The sequence below is a fragment of the Bufo gargarizans genome, chromosome 2 (genome assembly GCF_014858855.1).
Source record: "Bufo gargarizans isolate SCDJY-AF-19 chromosome 2, ASM1485885v1, whole genome shotgun sequence".
Classification (NCBI taxonomy): domain Eukaryota; kingdom Metazoa; phylum Chordata; class Amphibia; order Anura; family Bufonidae; genus Bufo; species Bufo gargarizans.
The window spans coordinates 545490588-545510216 of record NC_058081.1 but is presented as its reverse complement, the minus strand read 5'-3'; the positions used below and the strand labels follow the sequence as shown (position 1 = coordinate 545510216).

Sequence of the window (19629 nt, the reverse complement as noted above, 5' to 3'; positions counted from 1 at the left end):
TGACAGACTTATCCCAATTGATAAGCAATCCTGACTGTTTGCCAAATTCCGAGATGAGTGGAATAATGGGATCAATAGACAATGCTAAATCTCCCACATATAAAAGCATGTCATCTGCATAAAGCGATATACGCTCTTCCACTGCACCCCTTGTAATGCCTCTTAATACTGGCGTGCTACAAAGAATGCAGGCCAATGGTTCTATTGCTATGGCGAATAGAAGAGGCGATAGTGGGCATCCCTGCCTGGTTCCCCTTTCTAATGCGATAGCCGGAGAAATCCCACCATTCACCCTAATCCTAGCCCTGGGTTGGTTATACAGCAGACGCACCCATCTAATAAATCCAGGTCCACAACCAATCCTAGACAAAACTGCCCAGAGGTAGTCCCACTCGACACTGTCAAAAGCTTTGGCAGCATCGAATGAGACCACAGCACTACACCCCCCACCCTCATCTCCACCCATTTGCAAGTTCAAAAACAAATGCCTAAGATTGAGGGACGTAGACCTTCCAGGCATAAAGCCTGACTGGTCATCATGAATAACCATGTGGATAACTCGTATCAATCTATTAGCTAGCACCCTTGCCAAGATCTTCACATCAGTCGTCAATAAAGAGATAGGCCGATAAGAGTCTACCTGGGAGGGATCCTTGCCGGGTTTCGGAATCACTACCACAATTGCCTCCCTCATCGAATCAGGCAGAACGCCCACCCGATAGGAGTCAACAAAGCGGATGCTTGTCGGGGAGGAGTATGCAGAACAACTGGAAAAAAAAAGAAGGCGAATATTCTAAATAACTAATATATTCGCTATATTGCTATATATTCTATTTTAGAATATTTGCCATATTCTAAAACAAGAATATATAGCAATATAGCAAATATTCGCTAAATACAAATATAGAGCAATTTAGCTAATATAGTGCTATAATGTTTTTTTTATAGTCTTATTTTTTTTTTCTCTTCTGAAGTTCAGATTTGGAAAAAATGTACACTATTAAAAAAAATTATTATAGCACTATATTAGCTTAGCTAAATTAATATGTTTGTATTTTCTCGAATATTAGCTATATTGCTATATATTCTTGTGTTAGAATATGACGAATATTCTTAAAACGAATATATAGCACTATATTTACTGCTATATATTCTTTTTTGATCAACTTCGCATTGCGTGATTTTTACATTTTAGATTGTTTATTTATTTTTGCAATTTCAAAATATTGAAAATTCGAATTTGGGACCTGCCGCTCATCACTCCTAACAAAATTGGTTGTCTATCAATCTATGAGGAAGCAGCAGACTGTATAAATACAGCTGTTTCCCACTATATTAGAATCTTAGGCCACTGCACAGTTAAGTACATTATACCTGATGCAAACATTGACCTGTAATGCTGAGTTCACACTTATTTGGTAAGTTAATTCTAGCAGTTACTGCATAGTGAGCCAAAATCAGGAGCCAATCCTACTCTCAGATAAGATATCATAAAAAGATCTGCACCTGTTCTGTGTTTTTGACCTGTAACTGACCAAATAAGGCTACTTTCCTTTCCGGTTTTGAGATCCGGCAGACAATTTCAAAACCGGAGAAAAACGCTTTAGTTTTGTCCCCATTCATTGTCAATATGGACAAAACGGAACAAACTGGAACAGAATGCATTCCGTTCCATGTTGTTGCGTTCCCATGCCTGACACAAAACCGCTGCAAGTAGCGTTTTTCTGTGCTGCATGGGAAACTGAACATGCCGGATCTGTTTGAATAATACAAATGACTACATCCGTTCAGTGGATTCGGTTGTATTATATCGAAACTGAACATGCCATATAAGTCAATGGTGCCGGATTCGTTTTTTTCGTGTTTAAAATAAACTGATCCGGCACCATTGACTTAAACGCTGCTTGCCGCCCATTGACTTACAATAGTATTTTATGCTGGATCTGGCATGTTCGTTTTCGATAGACTACAACTGGATCCGTTCTGAATGGATGAAGCTGGTTGTATTATTTAAATGACTGAGATCCGGCAGAGAATCTCAAAACCAGAAAGGAAAATGCAGATGTGAAAGTAGCCTGAAAGTAAAGTGTGAACTAAGCCTAAGGCCTCTTTTTCCGTGCGAGTGCAAAACATTGTAATACGTTTTGCACGCTCGTGAGAAAAATCGGCATGTTTGGTACCCAGACCCGAACTTCTTCACCGAGCAAATGGAATAAGTTCTGTTAAATAATTTTTTTATTTTTTTTAACCCCTCCAGCACTATTGTACTATGCATTCTGTATTAAGAATGCTATTATTTTCCCTTATAACCATGTTATAAGGGAAAATAATAAAGATCTGGTCTCCATCCCGATCGTCTCCTAGCAACCGTGCGTGAAAATAGTACCGCATACGCACTTGCTTGCGGATGCTTGCGATTTTCACGCAGCCCCATTCACTTCTATGGGGCCTGCGTTGCGTGGAAAACGCACAAAGAGGAACATGCTGCGATTTTCACGCAACGCACAAGTGATGCGTGAAAATCACCACTCATGTGCACAGCCCCATATAAATGAATGGGTCCGGATTCAGTGCGGGTGCAATGCGTTCACCTCACGCATTGCACCCACGTGGAAATCTCGCCCGTGTGAAAGGGACCTAAGAGCGATGCCTGTCATGGGCAAAACTGGAATTAAACTGATCCGTTTTGATTTTGCACATCAGTATGCATCTGTTGCGTTAAGATGCAGTTGTGTGATGATCAAAATGGAACAAACCAGATCCATCACCAAGTACATTGAAAGTCTTACATTGTTTTTAGTGACCAGCTTGCAGCAGTTTTGTGTCCGGTCCATTCAGAATGGACTAAACGGAACAGTTTTTTTCCTTTTTTGAGATCCTCTGCCAGATCTCAATACCGGAAAACAACGCAAGTGTGAAACAGGTCCAATACAAACCACTGCTTCTTAGATTGCCCAGTTAATTTTGAAAAGATGGTGCAGTGCAGTTTTAAACATGCTGTTTGTTAATGCCATCAACCATGCATCTATTAATAGCTATTTATGTCAGTGTCACTCTGACACTAGTTTTTTTGAAAGGGAAGGGAGAAAAAAAGGCAAAACAAAATAAAAAAAGAGAAAGACAAGAAAGAAAACATGAGTCCTAGCGGACTCAGTGTCATACACATGTTCAGGCCTTTTGAAGCTCTTTTTATTCAGGTAGAATCAACTTAGACCTGAATGAAATTTTCTGAACAATTCTTTGGAATCGGACTTAAAACGAATTTCAAGAAATTTGCACATCTGTAAATGCTACAAAGGGATAGCTTTCGTTTTCTAATGAACTCATCATATAAATGTCAATGGAATTCCATATTAAAACAGAAATAAATTTGTTATAAATGAAAAACACTTTAATGTGGTATGCAAGACACATTGTTATATATACTTTATTTGTTTTTCAGATTATTTACACAATGCGAAATCCAAAAGACATCATTGTATCATTCTTTCATTTTACCAAGATTCTCAAAATCTTTCAACCAGCTGAAGATTTCCAGAACTTCATTGAAGACTTTATACAGGGGAAAGGTGAGGTATTTCCTTAAGGGCTTGGGCTACTTTCACACTTGCGTTTGGTGTGGATCCGTCATGCATCTGCAGAGACGGATCCGTTTAGACAATACAACTGTCTGCATCCGTTCAGAACGGATCCGTTTCTATTATCTTTAACATAGCCAAGATAGATTGAAAGTCAATGGAGGACGGATCCGTTTTCTATTGAGCCAGATTGTTTCATAGAAAACAGATCCATCCCCATTGACTTACATTATGTGTCACAACGGATCCGTTTTGGCTCAGTTTCGTCAGATGGACACCAAAATGCTGCAAGCAGCTCTTTGGTGTCCACCTCCAAAGCGGAATGGAGACTAAACAGAGGCAAACTGATGCATTCTGAGCAGATCCTGTTCCATTCAGAATGCATTAGAGCAAAACTGATCCATTTTAGACCGCTTGTGAGAGCCCTGAACAGATCTCGCAAACTGAAAGCCAAAACGCCAGTGTTAATGTAGCCTTATGAATATGACAGTGTGCTGTCCGTATCCGTATGTCCATTCCACGGACCCGCAAAAAAAAACAGGACAATACTGCAAAGGGCAGATATTCAGCCGTATTCAGGATCATAACACCTGACAAGCAGAGCAGAGAGGAGAATGAGGCAGCTCTTTGATCAGTGTTCTGAAGTAACTTGTCCTCCTGTGTGATTAGGACAGGTTTTGTGTGTACTAATAGGACAGCTGACATTTTATTTCTCCTCATGATTGCTCCCTAGACAAAACAAGCTATTATAACTAAAAATTAGGAAATGTTTAAAAAATTCAATTCACAGGTTTGCCAAACTTTTTGGGATAAATTTGGTTCGATCCAAATATATTCGAGGCAAACTACGTAAAAAAAACTGCTATTTCCTGGCTGCTGAGAGACTTTATAGTGGTGTAGAACTCTGTGCCTTGCAACAACACACATAGGGAGTCTGCTTTGGTAGTGAAATAATACTGAGAGTCAGTATGACATGCAGATGACAGGCGTCGCTTTTAGAATCACTGCACACTTCACTTATTTGGGCAGTCATGGGGCCCAAATAAGTATGAACTCAGCCTTACAGGTCAATGTCAAGAAGAAGCTCACTCCTTTTACACCGTTGTCAGCTTATTCCACATAGATGTAAACAAAACCTGTTCTATTAAATGCTTATACAAGTAGAGCCCCCCTGGCAGCAGCAGCATCAGGAGGAGGCCACAGAGTGGCACAATGACAGAGTCTAGAGGTGGTAGCAGCATCAGGATGCCACAGAGTGGCACAACAGTGAGCGAGAGATTGCGGAAGTGGCAGCAGCATCAGGAAGCCACAGAGTGGCATGATGATAAGAGATTGCGGAGGTGGCAGCAGCAGCATCAGGAGGCCACAGAATTGCACAACAGCGAGAGATTGTAAAGGTGACAGCAGCATGAGGAGGCCACAGAGTGGCACAATGACAGCGTTTGGAAGTGGCAGCAGCATGAGGAGGCCACAGACTGGCACAATGACAGAGTCCGGAGGTGGCGGCAGCATCAGGAGGTCACAGAGTGGCACAATGACAGAGTTTGCAGCAGCATCAGGAAGAGGCCACAGAGTGGCACGAAGACAGCGTGTGGAGGTGGGTGGCAATAACAGTACCCGCTGACGATGGTGGGTGTAAGAAGGAGCACTTGGCATCAGATGTGTGGCATGAGGCAGGTGGCAGCATCAGAATAGTAGCTGAGGCAGGTAGCCAGAAGAAACCGGTCTCTTTTGTCAAGATTTGGGTAAGGAAGCATGGATGATCTAATCAGATGTATCAGGAATTGGTGGGTAGAAATCCTGGCTGATCCACACCTGATTCATCTTGACACACGTCAGTCTCTCCACATTTTGGGTGGACAGGCGAGTTCTTGTTGCATCAGGATACCACAGAGTGGCAATGTGACAGTGTGGATAAGGCAGCAGCATCGGGAAACCACAGAGTGGCAAGGTGACATAGTGTGGAGATGGCAGCATTAGCATATCACAGAGTGGCAAGGTGACAGGGTGGAGATGGCAGCAGCAGCATCAGGATACCATAGAGTGTGAAGGTGACATAGTGTGGAGATGGCAGCAGCAGCATCAGGAGACCACAAAGTGACCCGGTAACAGAGTGGGGCGGTGGGTGGCAATACTAGTACCTGCTGATGAAGGTGGGTGAAAGAAGGAGCACTTGGAATCAGATGTGTGGCATCAGGTGGGTGGCAGCATCAGAGTAGTAGCTGAGGTAGGTAGCCAGAAGTAACCGGTCTCTTTTTTCAAGGTTTGAGTGAGGCAGCATGGATGATCTAATCAGATACATCAGGCATTGGTGGGTGTAAATCCTGGCTAATCCATGCTCGATTAATCTTGACACACGTCAGTCTCTCCACATTTTGGGTGACAGGAGAGTTTTTCTTGGGGTAACTGTGGCCCTCGCCACACTAAACACCCGCTCTGATGCCACACTATTTGCCAGGCAGGACAGCTTTTCCAGGGCAAACTCTGCTAGTTGCGGTGACAAATCCAGTTTGGCTGCCCAGTAGTCCAGTGGATCTTCAATGTGGGTTGGCAGAGTGCTGTCCAAGTGTGCCACCACCTGCTGGTTCAGCTCCTGCTCCAGGTCTAGCTGCTGCTGCTGGTGATTACTTTCTTCTCTATGCGGATGAAGAAAGCTGCTCATCAGCGACTTTAGACTCAGGCTGCTGCTGATCGAGCTGGTACTGCTCCTGCCACCCCACCCCTCCCCAGCAGCCACGGTTGCGGAACATGAGTGCAGAGAGCCCCCCGGTCGGACCTGCGAAAGAGTCGAAGATGGCGCAGATAGGCAGCGGCCAACTGACTACATAGGATGTCTCTATAGTAGTTCAGTTTGTTCTCCCTCTCAGCGGGTGTAACGAGGGTCCAACAAGGTGGAGAGCCAGAAGTCATCCCTCTGCTGAATGGTGACAATTCGGATGTCACTACGCAAGCAAGTGAGCATGCATCAGGCCATTTGTGAAAGTGACTCGGAGGGACTCCCTGCCTCCATCTCCACTGCATACTGTTCACCTTCTCTGGCGGCTTAAGAAAAAACTGCCACACCGCCGAGTAGATGATTTTACCCCCAACACTCGGCACTGACTGACCACTGCTACCACCGCTGCCTCCGTGAACCCATTCTGCCAGTCATACACTGAAAACAGGGCTTCACAATATATCACTGCACCGCAGAACATCAATAAGGCCCAAATTTTTTTCTACTTTTACACAACAGGCTTTTCAACAGAGAAGTACAACGCTGGACGGCAAATACATTATTTATTTCGCCACTAATGCACAGAAAATATTTTTCACAATATATCACTTCAAAATATATTGCTTAACAATATATCATTGCACTGCTAAGCGGCAAAGATATTTTTTCTTTTTCCACTAATACACAGAAAAAAGGGCTTTATAATAGATAACTGCACCGCTGAGCGGCAAATATATTTTACTTTTGCCACTAATACACGATAAAAAGGGCTGTAATTTTTGCCCTTCACCATACTAATAAGCCCTTTTTTTTCTCACTAACACAAGCCAAAAAATGCTTTAGAACATATTACTGCACCGCACAAGGGCAAATAAAACGTATAAATATTCCCTTGTAATAACCCCTGTTAATGCCTGTATCAAACAGCACTTGCACCCTAATAAGAACGGTTTGCTGGAATTACAGAGCTGTATAATGGCAACTTGGATCCTCAGTCAGGGCAGCAAGGTGTATTCGGATTGTTCCTATTACCCAGGCTGTCACCTCCTCGACTGAACTCTGTTGTTCAACAGAAATGCTGATGGAATGATTCCTCCCTATCCTTTCTCTACACCTTGAGTAATCTTTCCCTGCACTTGTAAATCTTTTTTTTTTTTCACCACAATCAAGTCTTTCTCATCACTGTCCCTAGCGCCTGCAGACACGTCTCTTCCTGTAAGCTGGTGAATGGCAGGATCTAAGATGGCTGCCATATTTATAGGGCTGTGCCATCACAGGACTGGCTGCTGATTGGCTGCATGCATATCAATATGGGTAATCCCGCCTTCCCAGACTTCCTTGCCCCATGTCCTAGATTGTGTAGCAGCCATTTTAGGAAAAAATGTGATTTGTTACCACAAAGTGCGAGGAAATTCGCATTCGGTATTAATCAAATTTTACCTGAAATTCAGAAAGAATTCCACTTCATCAGCTTCGATTCACTCATCTCTAATTATAACTAATGAAAGGTATTTGGGAATATATTTATAAAAAAGTAATATTTCGATATTTTCATTTTCTTCATTTCCGCAGATCACCTTTAATATGCATTAAAGAGTTTTTCCAATATTAATATGGCTTTAACCCCTTCACGCCCAACGCTGTACATGTACAGCGCTGGGCTGGTGTTTAAAGATGGTAGCCGCAGGTGGCTGCCTGCTTCTTTTAGCAGACACCCGTGGTTCAATACCGCAACCGGCAGTAATGCCGACTGCAGACATTTATCCCCCCAGATGCCGCGGTCAATCCTGACCACGGCATCTGAGGACGCTGAAACTGAAACTGCACACTTTCGGTGGTGCTCCAGCTCCCCGTGTGGCGATCGGAGGAGCCGGAACGTGTATGCAGCAGCCCCTGTCTTTATGAATGACAGGAGGCTGCTGCATAGTAGTAAAGTAGGAAAGCAGTAAAATCATCTGTGGGGATTAGCTCTGGTAGTTAGGACTAGCGGATGCAGTACAGAGGCAAAGTACACAGTTCTTGAATCAAATAGTGGTATTTATTCACACATTGGTGTATAACAAAATGCAGATAAGGTGCATCACAAAATGCAGATGGCTTGGTGTTTGTTAACACACAAGGAAAGTCCATAAACAATAAAAGTCACCTTTTCTCCTGGGTGTTAATTCACACCCTGTTAGCAGTTCAGCCTCATCAAGTGTATAGGCGGCCTGTTCGTCTTTAGAGGGGCCCGAGTCCTCCAGTCCGGCTCAAACCTCAAATCACAGCACAGCCTTGAGTTCACAGCACACAGACTCCTGAGCTTCACTGTCAGAGGGAGGTAAATCCACACACCTGGCATTGCTGGCTGGTTTTTATGCCTGGCAAAACCCGGCCGGGAACATGGGGAGTAGTCACCCACCCAGCACTTTGACTACTCCCAGCTAAATCTCAAGGTGTCAATTAGCAATAGCTGCAGCTGACACATAAAATACTGGCTCTTACTTCACCAAAGCCAGGAACCTCGGTGAAACATACCTTCCATCCACAATGATACCAGGTACCTTCTTACACATCATAGATTCCAATGCAAATGCATTGGAATCTATGATAATAGCAATCAGATGATTGAGAACTATAAAAAAAAGTAAAAAAAAACAACAGTTTACAAATAAAAAAATAAAAAAAACATTATAATTCAAATCACCCCTTTTCCCCAAAATAAAAATAAAAGAAATAAAAAAATACACATCAGGGGTGTTGCGATGTGCGAAAAATGCCCATAGTATAAAAATTATAAAAAGATATTCCCCATATGGCAAACAGCAAAACGGGAAAAAACGTCCAAATGGTCCATTCACTGTGTTTGGTCTCTTCATTTTCTGCAAAAAAATTCAATAAAAAGTTATCAAATAGTCATACACACTCCCGAATGGTATCAATGAATAGTTTAGATTGCCCCGCAATAAAGGAGCCCCCATACAGCTCCATACACATAATTATAAAAAAGTTATATGGGTCAAAATATGGCAACAAAAAATAAAACTGATTTTTTTTTCCCCCACTAATTTTTTTTATCACTATCAGAATGCAAGAAAACCTATACATATAAAGGTATCGCTGGATTCATACTGACCTTTATAATAAAAGTAACCAGTAAACTTTGTATTTTACCATTTGTACTCTCCCAACCCATATTTCCCATGTAAACCAATCCCTCTGGGTTGTTTATCTCCTGTATGTAGCACTTCCTGTTGCTATATCCACCCAAGTCCATTCTCCTTTCTCCACCACAGTTCCAGCACTGCCCTTAACAATGCCCAGCTAGTTTATAGCTCCTTCCACTCGTTACATAGACACTCCCTTATGACTATCCATTGGGCTGCTTTGACATGGCCATGGACATAACTAGAGATGAGCGAATTGAAGCTGACAAAGTGGAATTCGATCTGAATTTCAGGAAAAATTAAATTTGCAACGAATGCCAATTTCCTTACGCTTCGTGGTAACTAATCACATTTTTCTAAAATGGAGCTGTACGTTTGAGGACATGGAGAAAGGAAGTATGGGAAGGCGGGATCACCCAGACTGATATGCATGATGCAGCCAATCAGCAGCCAGCCAGCCTTTGATGTCACAGTCCTATAAATACAGTGGCCATCTTAGATTCAGACATTTTCCAGCATTCTGAGTGCAGGGACAAATGTGAGAAAGCGCTAGAGACAGCAATAGGAAAAACCTCATTGTAAAAAAAAAAAAAAAATGAAAAAACTATTTATAAGTTCAGGCAAAGGATAGAGAGCAATAATTTCACAGCATCTTAGTGCAGGGAGAGACGTCAGAAGGCGCTAGGAACAATGCTAGAAAAGCGATTTACAAGTGCAGGGAAAAATTATTTGGGGATCTAAATAGCCATTATACAGCTTGTCATTCCAGCAATTTGTTCTTGTTATTGGGGTGCAAGTGCTATGTTGAATAGCCTTTATTGGCCTATTTTAGTACAAAAAGAAAAATATATACGCACTTCACTGTTGCAGTTATTTGTGGTGAAAGCGGTTAGTGGCTTATTGTCAGGCCCCCACACATACTGTATTGTGTCCACTGGCTAGTGGCTGGTTAGGCCTGCACTTATACCGTTACAGGGTGTCTGTCACGGACGGTGTACAGGAAACAAGACAAAGCAACATGCATATATGACTGAGTGGATCCAAAGCTAAGGAACCAAAAGGGAGACCCCTGCTCAAGACCTGAGACTATCCCTGGCTGCTCAGCCTATGCAAAGATCCGAAAGGTGGAGGTTTGCATATCCACGTACCTCGACTATATAACCCCTGAACACCCTACAATAGTGAGGGGACACGACCACTGGCTCCCTACACCAGACACGGAGGGAGTCAGGGTCACCTGGGATCCAGCAAACAGAAAATAACAGATAAATGTTCAGCACTTAACTTTGTAGCAGACAGGAAAACAAGATCAGCATGCACACACACTCCAGGAGGAAGTATAAACCGTCCAGCAATGCACCATGGGGAGGGATTTAAAGGGAAGCAATCAGTCCAACTCCATGACAGCTGAGAGAGGCTAACGAGATGAGGAACTGAACAGCACAACAAAGAGAACTCAAGGAGGAGGTTCTGAAAGGCCTCTGTCAGAGCTTCTCAGCTGTCTGGTTGTGACAGTGTCATTCACCCAAATACCTTTCAGAAAAAAAACAACTATATTTTAAATTTAACTGTGATCTAATCACATTTGCAAGCCCGTGTGTGTCAGGCCCACACAGACTGTACTGTGCCCACTGCCCACCACTTATATAGAGTGGCACAGTACCTTGCACGCATAGTAACACTTATCTAATAAAAAATGACAGGCAGAGGCAGGCCACGCCGCAGGGGCCGTCATGTTCGTGGTGCTGTGATTTCCACTAGCCCTGGAATAATGCCCAGTATTCAGAGGCCACGTTCCCTGAACCCAAAAAATTTGGAGAAAATAGTTGACTGGCTTACATAGGACACCCAATCTTCAACAGCTTCCGCTAAGAACCTTGACGCACCATCCTCCTCCAGCTCAGCTTTGGTCACCACTCTCCCGCCCGCCGCCACCACCACCACAGCCACCACAGCCGCTTCACTTGATCCCTCAGAGGAGTTATTTACACATCAGTTGGATGAAATTAGTGATGCGCAACCATTATTGCCAGGGGATGTAGATAACAGGGATATGTCTCAGTCAGGCAGCATTACACACATGGATGTACAGTGTGATGATGATGATGATGATGTACCCGCTGCTGCTTCCTTTGCTGAGGTGTCAGATACAAGTGAAGCGGTTGATGATGACGATGTGTCCGTGGATGCCACGTGGGTGCCTGCTCGAAGAGAAGAAGAGGGGGAAAGTTCAGAAGGGGAGATAGAGAGAAGGAGGAGACGAGTTGGAAGCAGGGGGAGGTCGTCGCAAGGAGCTAGTGGCACAATCAGACAGCATGTATCGGCACCCGGGGTCAGCCAGACAGCACGCCAATCAACGCATGCTGTTGCCACCACCAGAATGCCGTCATTGCAAAGCTCAGCAGTGTGGCATTTTTTTGGTGTGTCTGCCTCTGACAACAGCGATGCCATTTGCAACCTGTGCCAAAAGAAACTGAGTCGTGGGAAATCCAACACCCACCTAGGTACAACTATTTTGCGAAGGCACATGATCGCACATCACAAACGCCTATGGGATCAACACATGATGACGAGTAGAAGCAGCACACAAGCTCAAAGCCACCATCCTTCTCCTGGTCCAGCATCTTCAGCCACGTCAACCACTGCTGTCCTCCTTGCCCCCTCTCAACCACCCGCCACTCCGCCTCTCACCTTGAGCAGTTCCATCTCATCTGCCCACTGTCAGGTGTCTGTTAAGGAAATGTTTGAGTGTAAGAAGCCAATGTCACAGTGTCACCCTCTTGCCCGGCGTCTGACAGCTGGCTTGACGGAACTCTTAGCCCGCCAGCTTTTACCATACCAGCTGGTGGAGTCTGAGGCCTTAAAAAAATTTGTCGCTATTGGGACACCACAGTGGAAGGTACCCGGACAAATTTTTTTTTCTAATAAGGCAATCCCAAACCTCTACTCGGTGATTGAAAAGGAAGTCATGGCATCTCTGGCATACAGTGTTGGGGCAAGGGTCCATCTGACTGATACCTGGTCTGCAAAGCACGGCCAGGGCAGGTGTATCACCTACACTGCGCATTGGGTCAACCTGCTGACGGCTGCCAAGCATGGCATGCGTGGCTCTGCAGCGGAGTTGGTGACACCGCCACGACTTGCAGGCAGGCCTACTGCCACCTCCTCCACTCCTCCTACTCCATCCTCTTCCATAACCTCCTCGGCTGAGTCCTCTTCTGCTGTGGCGTCTGGCTGCACATCAACTGAATCCCCCCAGCTCCCCAGGGGCTATTCCACATCCCGGATATGACAGTGTCACGCTGTCTTGGGGTTGACTTGCCTGAAAGCAGAGAGCCACACCGGACCAGCATTCCTGTCCGCCCTGAACGCACAGGTGGATCAGTGGCTGACCCCACACCAACTGGAGATCGGCAAAGTGGTGTGTGACAATGGAAGCAATTTGTTGGCGGCATTGAATTTGGGCAAGTTGTCACATGTGCCGTGCATGGCACATGTGTTGAATGTCATCGTACAACGCTTTGTGTCTAAGTACCCAGACTTACAGGACGTCCTCAAGCAGGCCAGGAAGGTGTGTGGCCATTTCAGGCGTTCCTACACGGCCATGGTGCACTTTGCAGACATTCAGCGCCGAAACAACATGCCAGTGAGGCGCTTAATTTGCGACAGCCCGACACATTGGAATTCAACACTCCTAATGTTCGACCGCCTGCTCCAACAAGAAAAAGCCATCAATGAGTATTTGTATGACCGGGGTGCTAGGACAGCCTCTGCGGAGCTGGGAATTTTTTTGCCATGTTACTAAACGCTCATGCACAATGCCTGTAGGCTCATGCGTCCTTTTGAGGAGGTTACAAACCTAGTCAGTCGTACCGACCTCATCCCATTTGTTTTCTTCCTGGAGCGTGCCCTGCGAAGAGTGCTGGATCAGGCTGTAGATGAGCGTGAAAAGGAAGAGTTGTGGTCACCATCACCACCAGAAACAGCCTTGTCATCATCGCTAGCCGGACCTGCGGCAACGCTGCAAGAGGAGTATGAGAAAGAGGAGTCAGAGGAGGAATGTGGCTTTGAGGAGGAGGAAGACCAACCACAGCAGGCATCCCAGGGTGCTCGTTGTTGTCACCCATCTGGGACCCATGGTCTTGTACGTGGCTGGGGGGAATAACAGAACGTCAATGACATCAGTGAGGAGGAGCAACGGGAAATGAGTAGCTCGGCATCCAACCTTGTGCAAATGGGGTCTTTCATGCTGTCATGTCTGTTGAGGGACCCTCGTATAAAAAGGATGAAGGAGAACGACCTGTACTGGGTGGCCACGCTACTAGACCCCCGGTATAAGCAGAAAGTGGCGGAAATGTTACCAAATTACCGGAAGTCAGAAAGGATGCAGCAGTTCAAAACCAAACTAAAAAATATGCTTTACACAGCTTATAAGGGGGATGTCACAGCACTAACTGGGGAAGAGGTCAAAGTAATCCTCCTCCTACCACGACCACGGCGGCAAGGACAGGACACTTTACAGATGTGTTGTTGATGGAGGACATGCAGAGCTTTTTCAGTCCTACACATCGCCACAGCCCTTCGGGATCCAGCCTTAGAGAACGACTCGACCGACAGGTGGCAGACTACCTCGCCTTAACTGCAGATATCGACACTCTGAGGAGCGATGAACCCCTTGACTACTGGGTGTGCAGGCTTGACCTGTGGCCTGAGCTATCCCAGTTTGCGATAGAACTTCTGGCCTGCCCCGCTTCAAGTGTCCTGTCAGAAAGGACCTTCAGTGCAGCAGGAGGCATTGTCACTGACAAAAGAGGTCGCCTCAGTCAAAAAAGTGTTGATTACCTCACCTTCATTAAGATGAATGAGGCATGGATCCCGAAGGGACTAACAGTAGGGAATACGTTTAACTAACAAAAGGCCTGACATGCCTTGGCCTCAAAATGGTCCCCACGCTGCTGTATTTAATGTCTGCATACCGGATGACTATCGTGAATTCTCCGCCACCAACTAGGGTTCAAGCCGCAATGTTTTAGTCACCTTTCTGCCTTGAAAACATCAATTTTTCCGGCCGCTGCTACAACAGCTGCAACAATAACATTGTTTTTTAAGCATGTGTACATGCCTAATTTTTCTGGCCTCTAGTGCTGCACTGTGGCTGCAAAAACAAAACGAAAAAAAGGCGCATACAAGTTTCAATTCCCCTTTCGTGATCGTTACCTTGTTGTGGTGAAGGGGCTTGCGTATCACAATGAAGTGATCATCACCTCTATGAGTGTGTTGGCAATGTTGCCACACCCCAGATGATAAGGCCGTTGCTTCATTATGATCAGACCAAAAGCGATCGGGACGGCTGGATGTTTTTTCATAGAAAAAACATAAATTTATTTATTTATCTTTTTTTAAGTTGTATGGGTGGGTTTTTAGTACATAAAATAAAAAAAATTATAATAAAGTCTCTTAATAGTTTATTAGAAATAATGCAGACAATTTAAAAAATCCCCAACAATTCCAATACAAATCAAGTACAGAGCTCAGAACTAAATTATTCCAGGATGTCGTAATGGTTCGTTAATTCGACAATGGTTAATCAATTCGACACACATCCCTGGATAGGGGACGTAACAGGGATTAAACTGATAGGAATAGGACTAGTTAAGACATCACTCATATAGGGTGTCACAGCACATTGCTCCGTACACGCGCAGTGCCCCAACTTGGGAGTAAGAGGACCGACCAAGCTGCTTTTTCCATCTCCCGGTTCCTAAAATCAATTCAGTTTGGTGTATCAGAGTTTGGTCTGTCACTGTGAAGGCAGTCGAAGATACCCGGCCTAAATTTTTTCTCACAAAAGGCAATCCCACCTTGATATGGGACGTAACAGGGATTAAACTGATGAGAAGACAGAACTACAGGAAATACCACTCATATCGGGTGGGACAGTAAATTGCACGGCGCAGACGCAGTGACCTTGGTGTGGATTCAAACAAAGGGGAGGGAGCCAGCAATTTTGTAACCATCTCCCTGTTCGAAAAATCTATTTAATAAATGGACCCCAGATTGGGGACTTAACAGGGATTAAACTGATGAGAAGAGAGAACTATAGAAAATAGCACTCATATTGGGTGGGACAGTAAATTGCACGGCACAGACGCAGTGACCGTGGATTCAAACAAAGGGGAGGGAGCCAGCGTTTTTTTAACCATCTCCCCATTCAAAAAATCAATTCAATTCACCTTTCCGGGACCCTTGGTGTTGCACGTGGCTGGGTGGAGGAAGAAACCTTCAATAACATCAACGGTACATGGCTAGCTTGGTATCCAACCTTGTGCAAATGGGAAGTTTGCGGTTGGGCAAATGGACTGTTTGCGGTGCATTAAAAGGGGAGTTTGGTCTGTCAATGTCTGTGAAGCGGGCGTAACCCTTACACTACCTGATCGATACAACATCATACCTGATCGTATACACACACTGGATGTTTTAAACCACGTTGTTAAAAAAAAAAAAAAAATAATGGATTGTTAGGTGAATTATGCCCTTTATGGAATAAAATCCAACTCTGCGTCAACTATGTAATTTTCCATGGGAGTTTTGCCATGGATCCCCCTCCAGCATGCCACAGTCGAGGTGTTAGTCCCCTTGAAACAACTTTTCCATCACTATTGTGGCCAGAAAGAGTCCCTGTGGGTTTTAAAATTCGCCTGCCCATTGAAGTCAATGGCGGTTCACCCGGTTTGCCCGTTCGCGAACATTTGCGAAAATTCGCATTTGCTGTTCGCGAACGGAAAATGTTATGTCATCTCTACTCACTAGCAGCAGCAGGTAGACCTGGAGCAGGACCTGAACCAGCAGGTGGTGGCATACTTGAACAGCACTCTGCCAACCCACATTGAAGACCTGCAGGACTACTTGGCAGCCAAACTGTATTTGTGTGCTCAACTAACAGAATTTTCCCTGGAAAAGCTGTCCTGGCCGGCCAGTAGTGTGGCATCAGAGTGGGTGTTTAGTGCGGTCGGGGCCATAGTTACCCTAAGGAGAACTCCTGTCCACCCAAAATGTAGAGACACTGACCTTTGTCAAGATGAATCAGGCATGGATTAGCCAGGATTTCCACCCACCAATGCCTGAGCCTGATGTATCTGATTAGATCATCCATGCTGCCTCACCCAAACCTTGAAAAAAAAGAGACTGGTTACTTCTGGCTACCTACCTCAGCTACTACTCTGATGCTGCCACCCACCTGATGCCACATATCTGATGCCAAGTGCTCCTTCTTTCACCCACCTTCGTCAGCAGGTACTAGTATTGCCACCTACCTCCCACTTTGTGGTATCCTGATGCTGCTGCTGCCATCTTCACACTATGTCACCTTGCTACTCTCTGGTATCCCGATGCTGATGCCTTATCCACACTGTCACATTGCCACTCTGTGGTATCCTGATGCTGCTGCCACCTCCACACTATGTTACCTTGCCACTCTGTGGTATCCTGATGCTGCTGCTGCCATTTCCCCACTATGTCTCTTTGTCACTCTGTGGTCTCCTCCTGATGCTGCTGCCGCCACCTCCACACTCTGTCATTGGGCCACTCTGGGGTCTTTTCATGCTGCTGCCATCTCCAGACTCTTTGTGCCATTCGGTTGGCCTCCTCATACTGCTGCCATCTCCAGACTCTCATTGTGTCACTCGGTGGCCTCCTCATACTGCTGCCAACTCCAGACTCTGTCATTGTGCCACTCAGTGGCCTTCTCCTGATGCTGCTGCTGCCACCTCCACACTCTGTCATTGGGCTACTCTGTGGTCTCCTCATGCTGCTGCCATCTCCAGGCTGTCATTGTGCCACTTGGTGGCCTTCTCCTGATCCCACCACCTCCAGACTCTGTCATTGTGCCACACTGTGGCCTCCTCATACTGCTGCCAACTCCAGACTCAGTCATTGTGCCACTTGGTGGCCTCCCCATATAGCTGCCAACTCCATACCCTGTTACTGTGCCACTCATGGCCTCCTAATACTGCTGCCACCTCCATAATCTGTCATTGTGCCCTTCGGTGGCCTCCTCATACTGCTGCCAACTCCATACTCGGTCATTTTGTCACTCGGTGGCCTCCTCATACTGCTGCCAACTCCAGACTCTGTCAGAGGAAGTGCAAACTAATCAGTGATGTCAACACAAACTTATTGTTGACACCGTCTCCACTCTGTCAGGGGGCTCTACTTGTATATGCATTTAATAGAACAGGTTCTGTAGACATCTATGTATGTGGAATCAGCTGGCGACGGTGTAAAAAGGAGTGCTTTCTACTTGGCACTAACATCGACCTGTAAGGCTGAGTTCATGCTTGAGTTACTTGGTCAGTTTTGGCCATGTGACTGCCCAAATAAGTGAAGTGTGCAGTGATTCTAAGGCCTCTTTCACACGGGTGTCATGGATTTGGGCCGGATAAGATGCGTGTGCGTCGCGGGAAAAATGCGCAATATTTCGCGCGCAAAAGCATTTTAATGCGCTTTGCACGCACGTGAGAAAAATCGGCATGTTTGGTACCTAAACCTGAACTTCTTCACAGAAGTTTGGGTTAGGTGTTGTGCCAATTTTATTATTTTCCCTTATAACAAAAATTATAAATAATAGTATTTTTAATACAGAATGCTTAGTAAAATAGGGCTGGAGGGGTTAAAGAAAAAATATTTTAAAAAATTAACTCACCCTAATCCACTTGTTCTTTGAGGAAAAGGACCTGTGGTGACGTCACTGCGCGATGAGAACAGTGACGTCACCACAGGTCCTTTTCCTCCTGGACAGCAAAGAAGAAGACGGGCTGCGCGAACAAGTGGATGAGGTGAGTCAAATTTATTATGATTTTTTTTAACCCCTCCTGCCCTATTTTACTAAACATTCTGTATTAAGAATGTTATTATTTTTCCTTATAACCATGTTATAAGGGAAAATAATAATGATCGGGTCCCAATCCCGATCATCTCCTAGCAACCATGCGTGAAAATTGCACCTCATCCGCACTTGCTTGTGGATGCTTGCAATTTTTACGCAGCCCCATTCAGTTCTATGGGGCCTGCATTGCGTGAAAAACACACAAAATAGAGCATGCTGAGATTTTCACGCAACGCACAAGTGATGCGTGAAAATCACCGCTCATGTGCACAGCCCCATAGAAATGAATGGGTCCGGATTCAGTGCGGGTGCAATGCGTTCACCTCACGCATTGCACCCACGCGGAAATCTCGCCCGTGTGAAAGGGGCCTTAGAGCGACACCTGTCATCTGCATGTCATATGGACTCACAGTATTATTTCACTACCAAAGCAGACTCCCTATGCATGTTACTGCAAGGCACAGTGTTCTACACAACTATAAAGGCTCTCAGCAGCCAAGAAATAGCAGTTTATTAACGCAATTTGCCTCACGAAAATATCGAAATCTATCTAAAAATTACTAAATTTCCCTTCTGTACTAATCCAGATAGGTACAGATTGCATAGGAGAATGACAGGATACAGACACAATGGGGGAGATCATCAAAAAGATACACATTTATTTGTAAACCCACTTTTTATGCAGTGGGTAGCCTGGACAGGATGGGTGGGACCCTATGTGGCCCAATAGATTTATCATTACTTAAAGGTTTTGTCACATGAAAATTATACAGCAGTTTTCAAACGCACCTGAATCTGAAACCGTCCGTTTGATCTTTCTTTACTGTCTTGTCCAGCTTCCAGTGTCAACCCTTCTGAAAGGGTTTTTAGCATAGCAGGTGGTGTCTTCATGCCCAGATGGAAAAAGTTGCCATCCACAAGTGTACCAAACATCACATTTGTCAAAATGAACTAGGCATGGATCCATGAAGATTTTCAGAAACTTGAGGTTGAGACCTGAGATCTGCCATTGCCTGCCTACCATCATGCTCGGTACTGCTTGGCTTCTGCTGTCACCACTGCCCTAGCTGCTACGCCCTTCACTCTCACTACCATAGACCCTACACAGCCGCACATTAAATGCCTTGCTACTACTACTTCCCCAACACAGCCACACATCAACTACCTTGTCTGTTTCATGCTGTATTGATACTGCTGCTAACTATTGCCATCTCACATTTTCACTGTACTGCTGCTCCCAAAAAAAGGGGAATGTTTTGAGCCTTGTTCAAAATGAGCCAATGTTTTTTCTGACACTTGTATGTG

General features: G+C 45.0%; 1 protein-coding gene across 3 annotated transcripts in view; it reads left to right on the top strand.

Moving 5' to 3' along the window:
- Positions 1-19629, top strand: part of LOC122928577 (sulfotransferase 2B1-like) — a 139808-nt gene that overhangs the window by 108880 nt on the left and 11299 nt on the right. For all 3 annotated transcript variants that reach the window (XM_044281556.1, XM_044281557.1, XM_044281555.1), the window contains exon 4: positions 3443-3569. In XM_044281556.1, coding sequence (XP_044137491.1) covers positions 3443-3569 — 127 coding nt within the window. The remainder of the gene's footprint in view (positions 1-3442; positions 3570-19629) is intronic.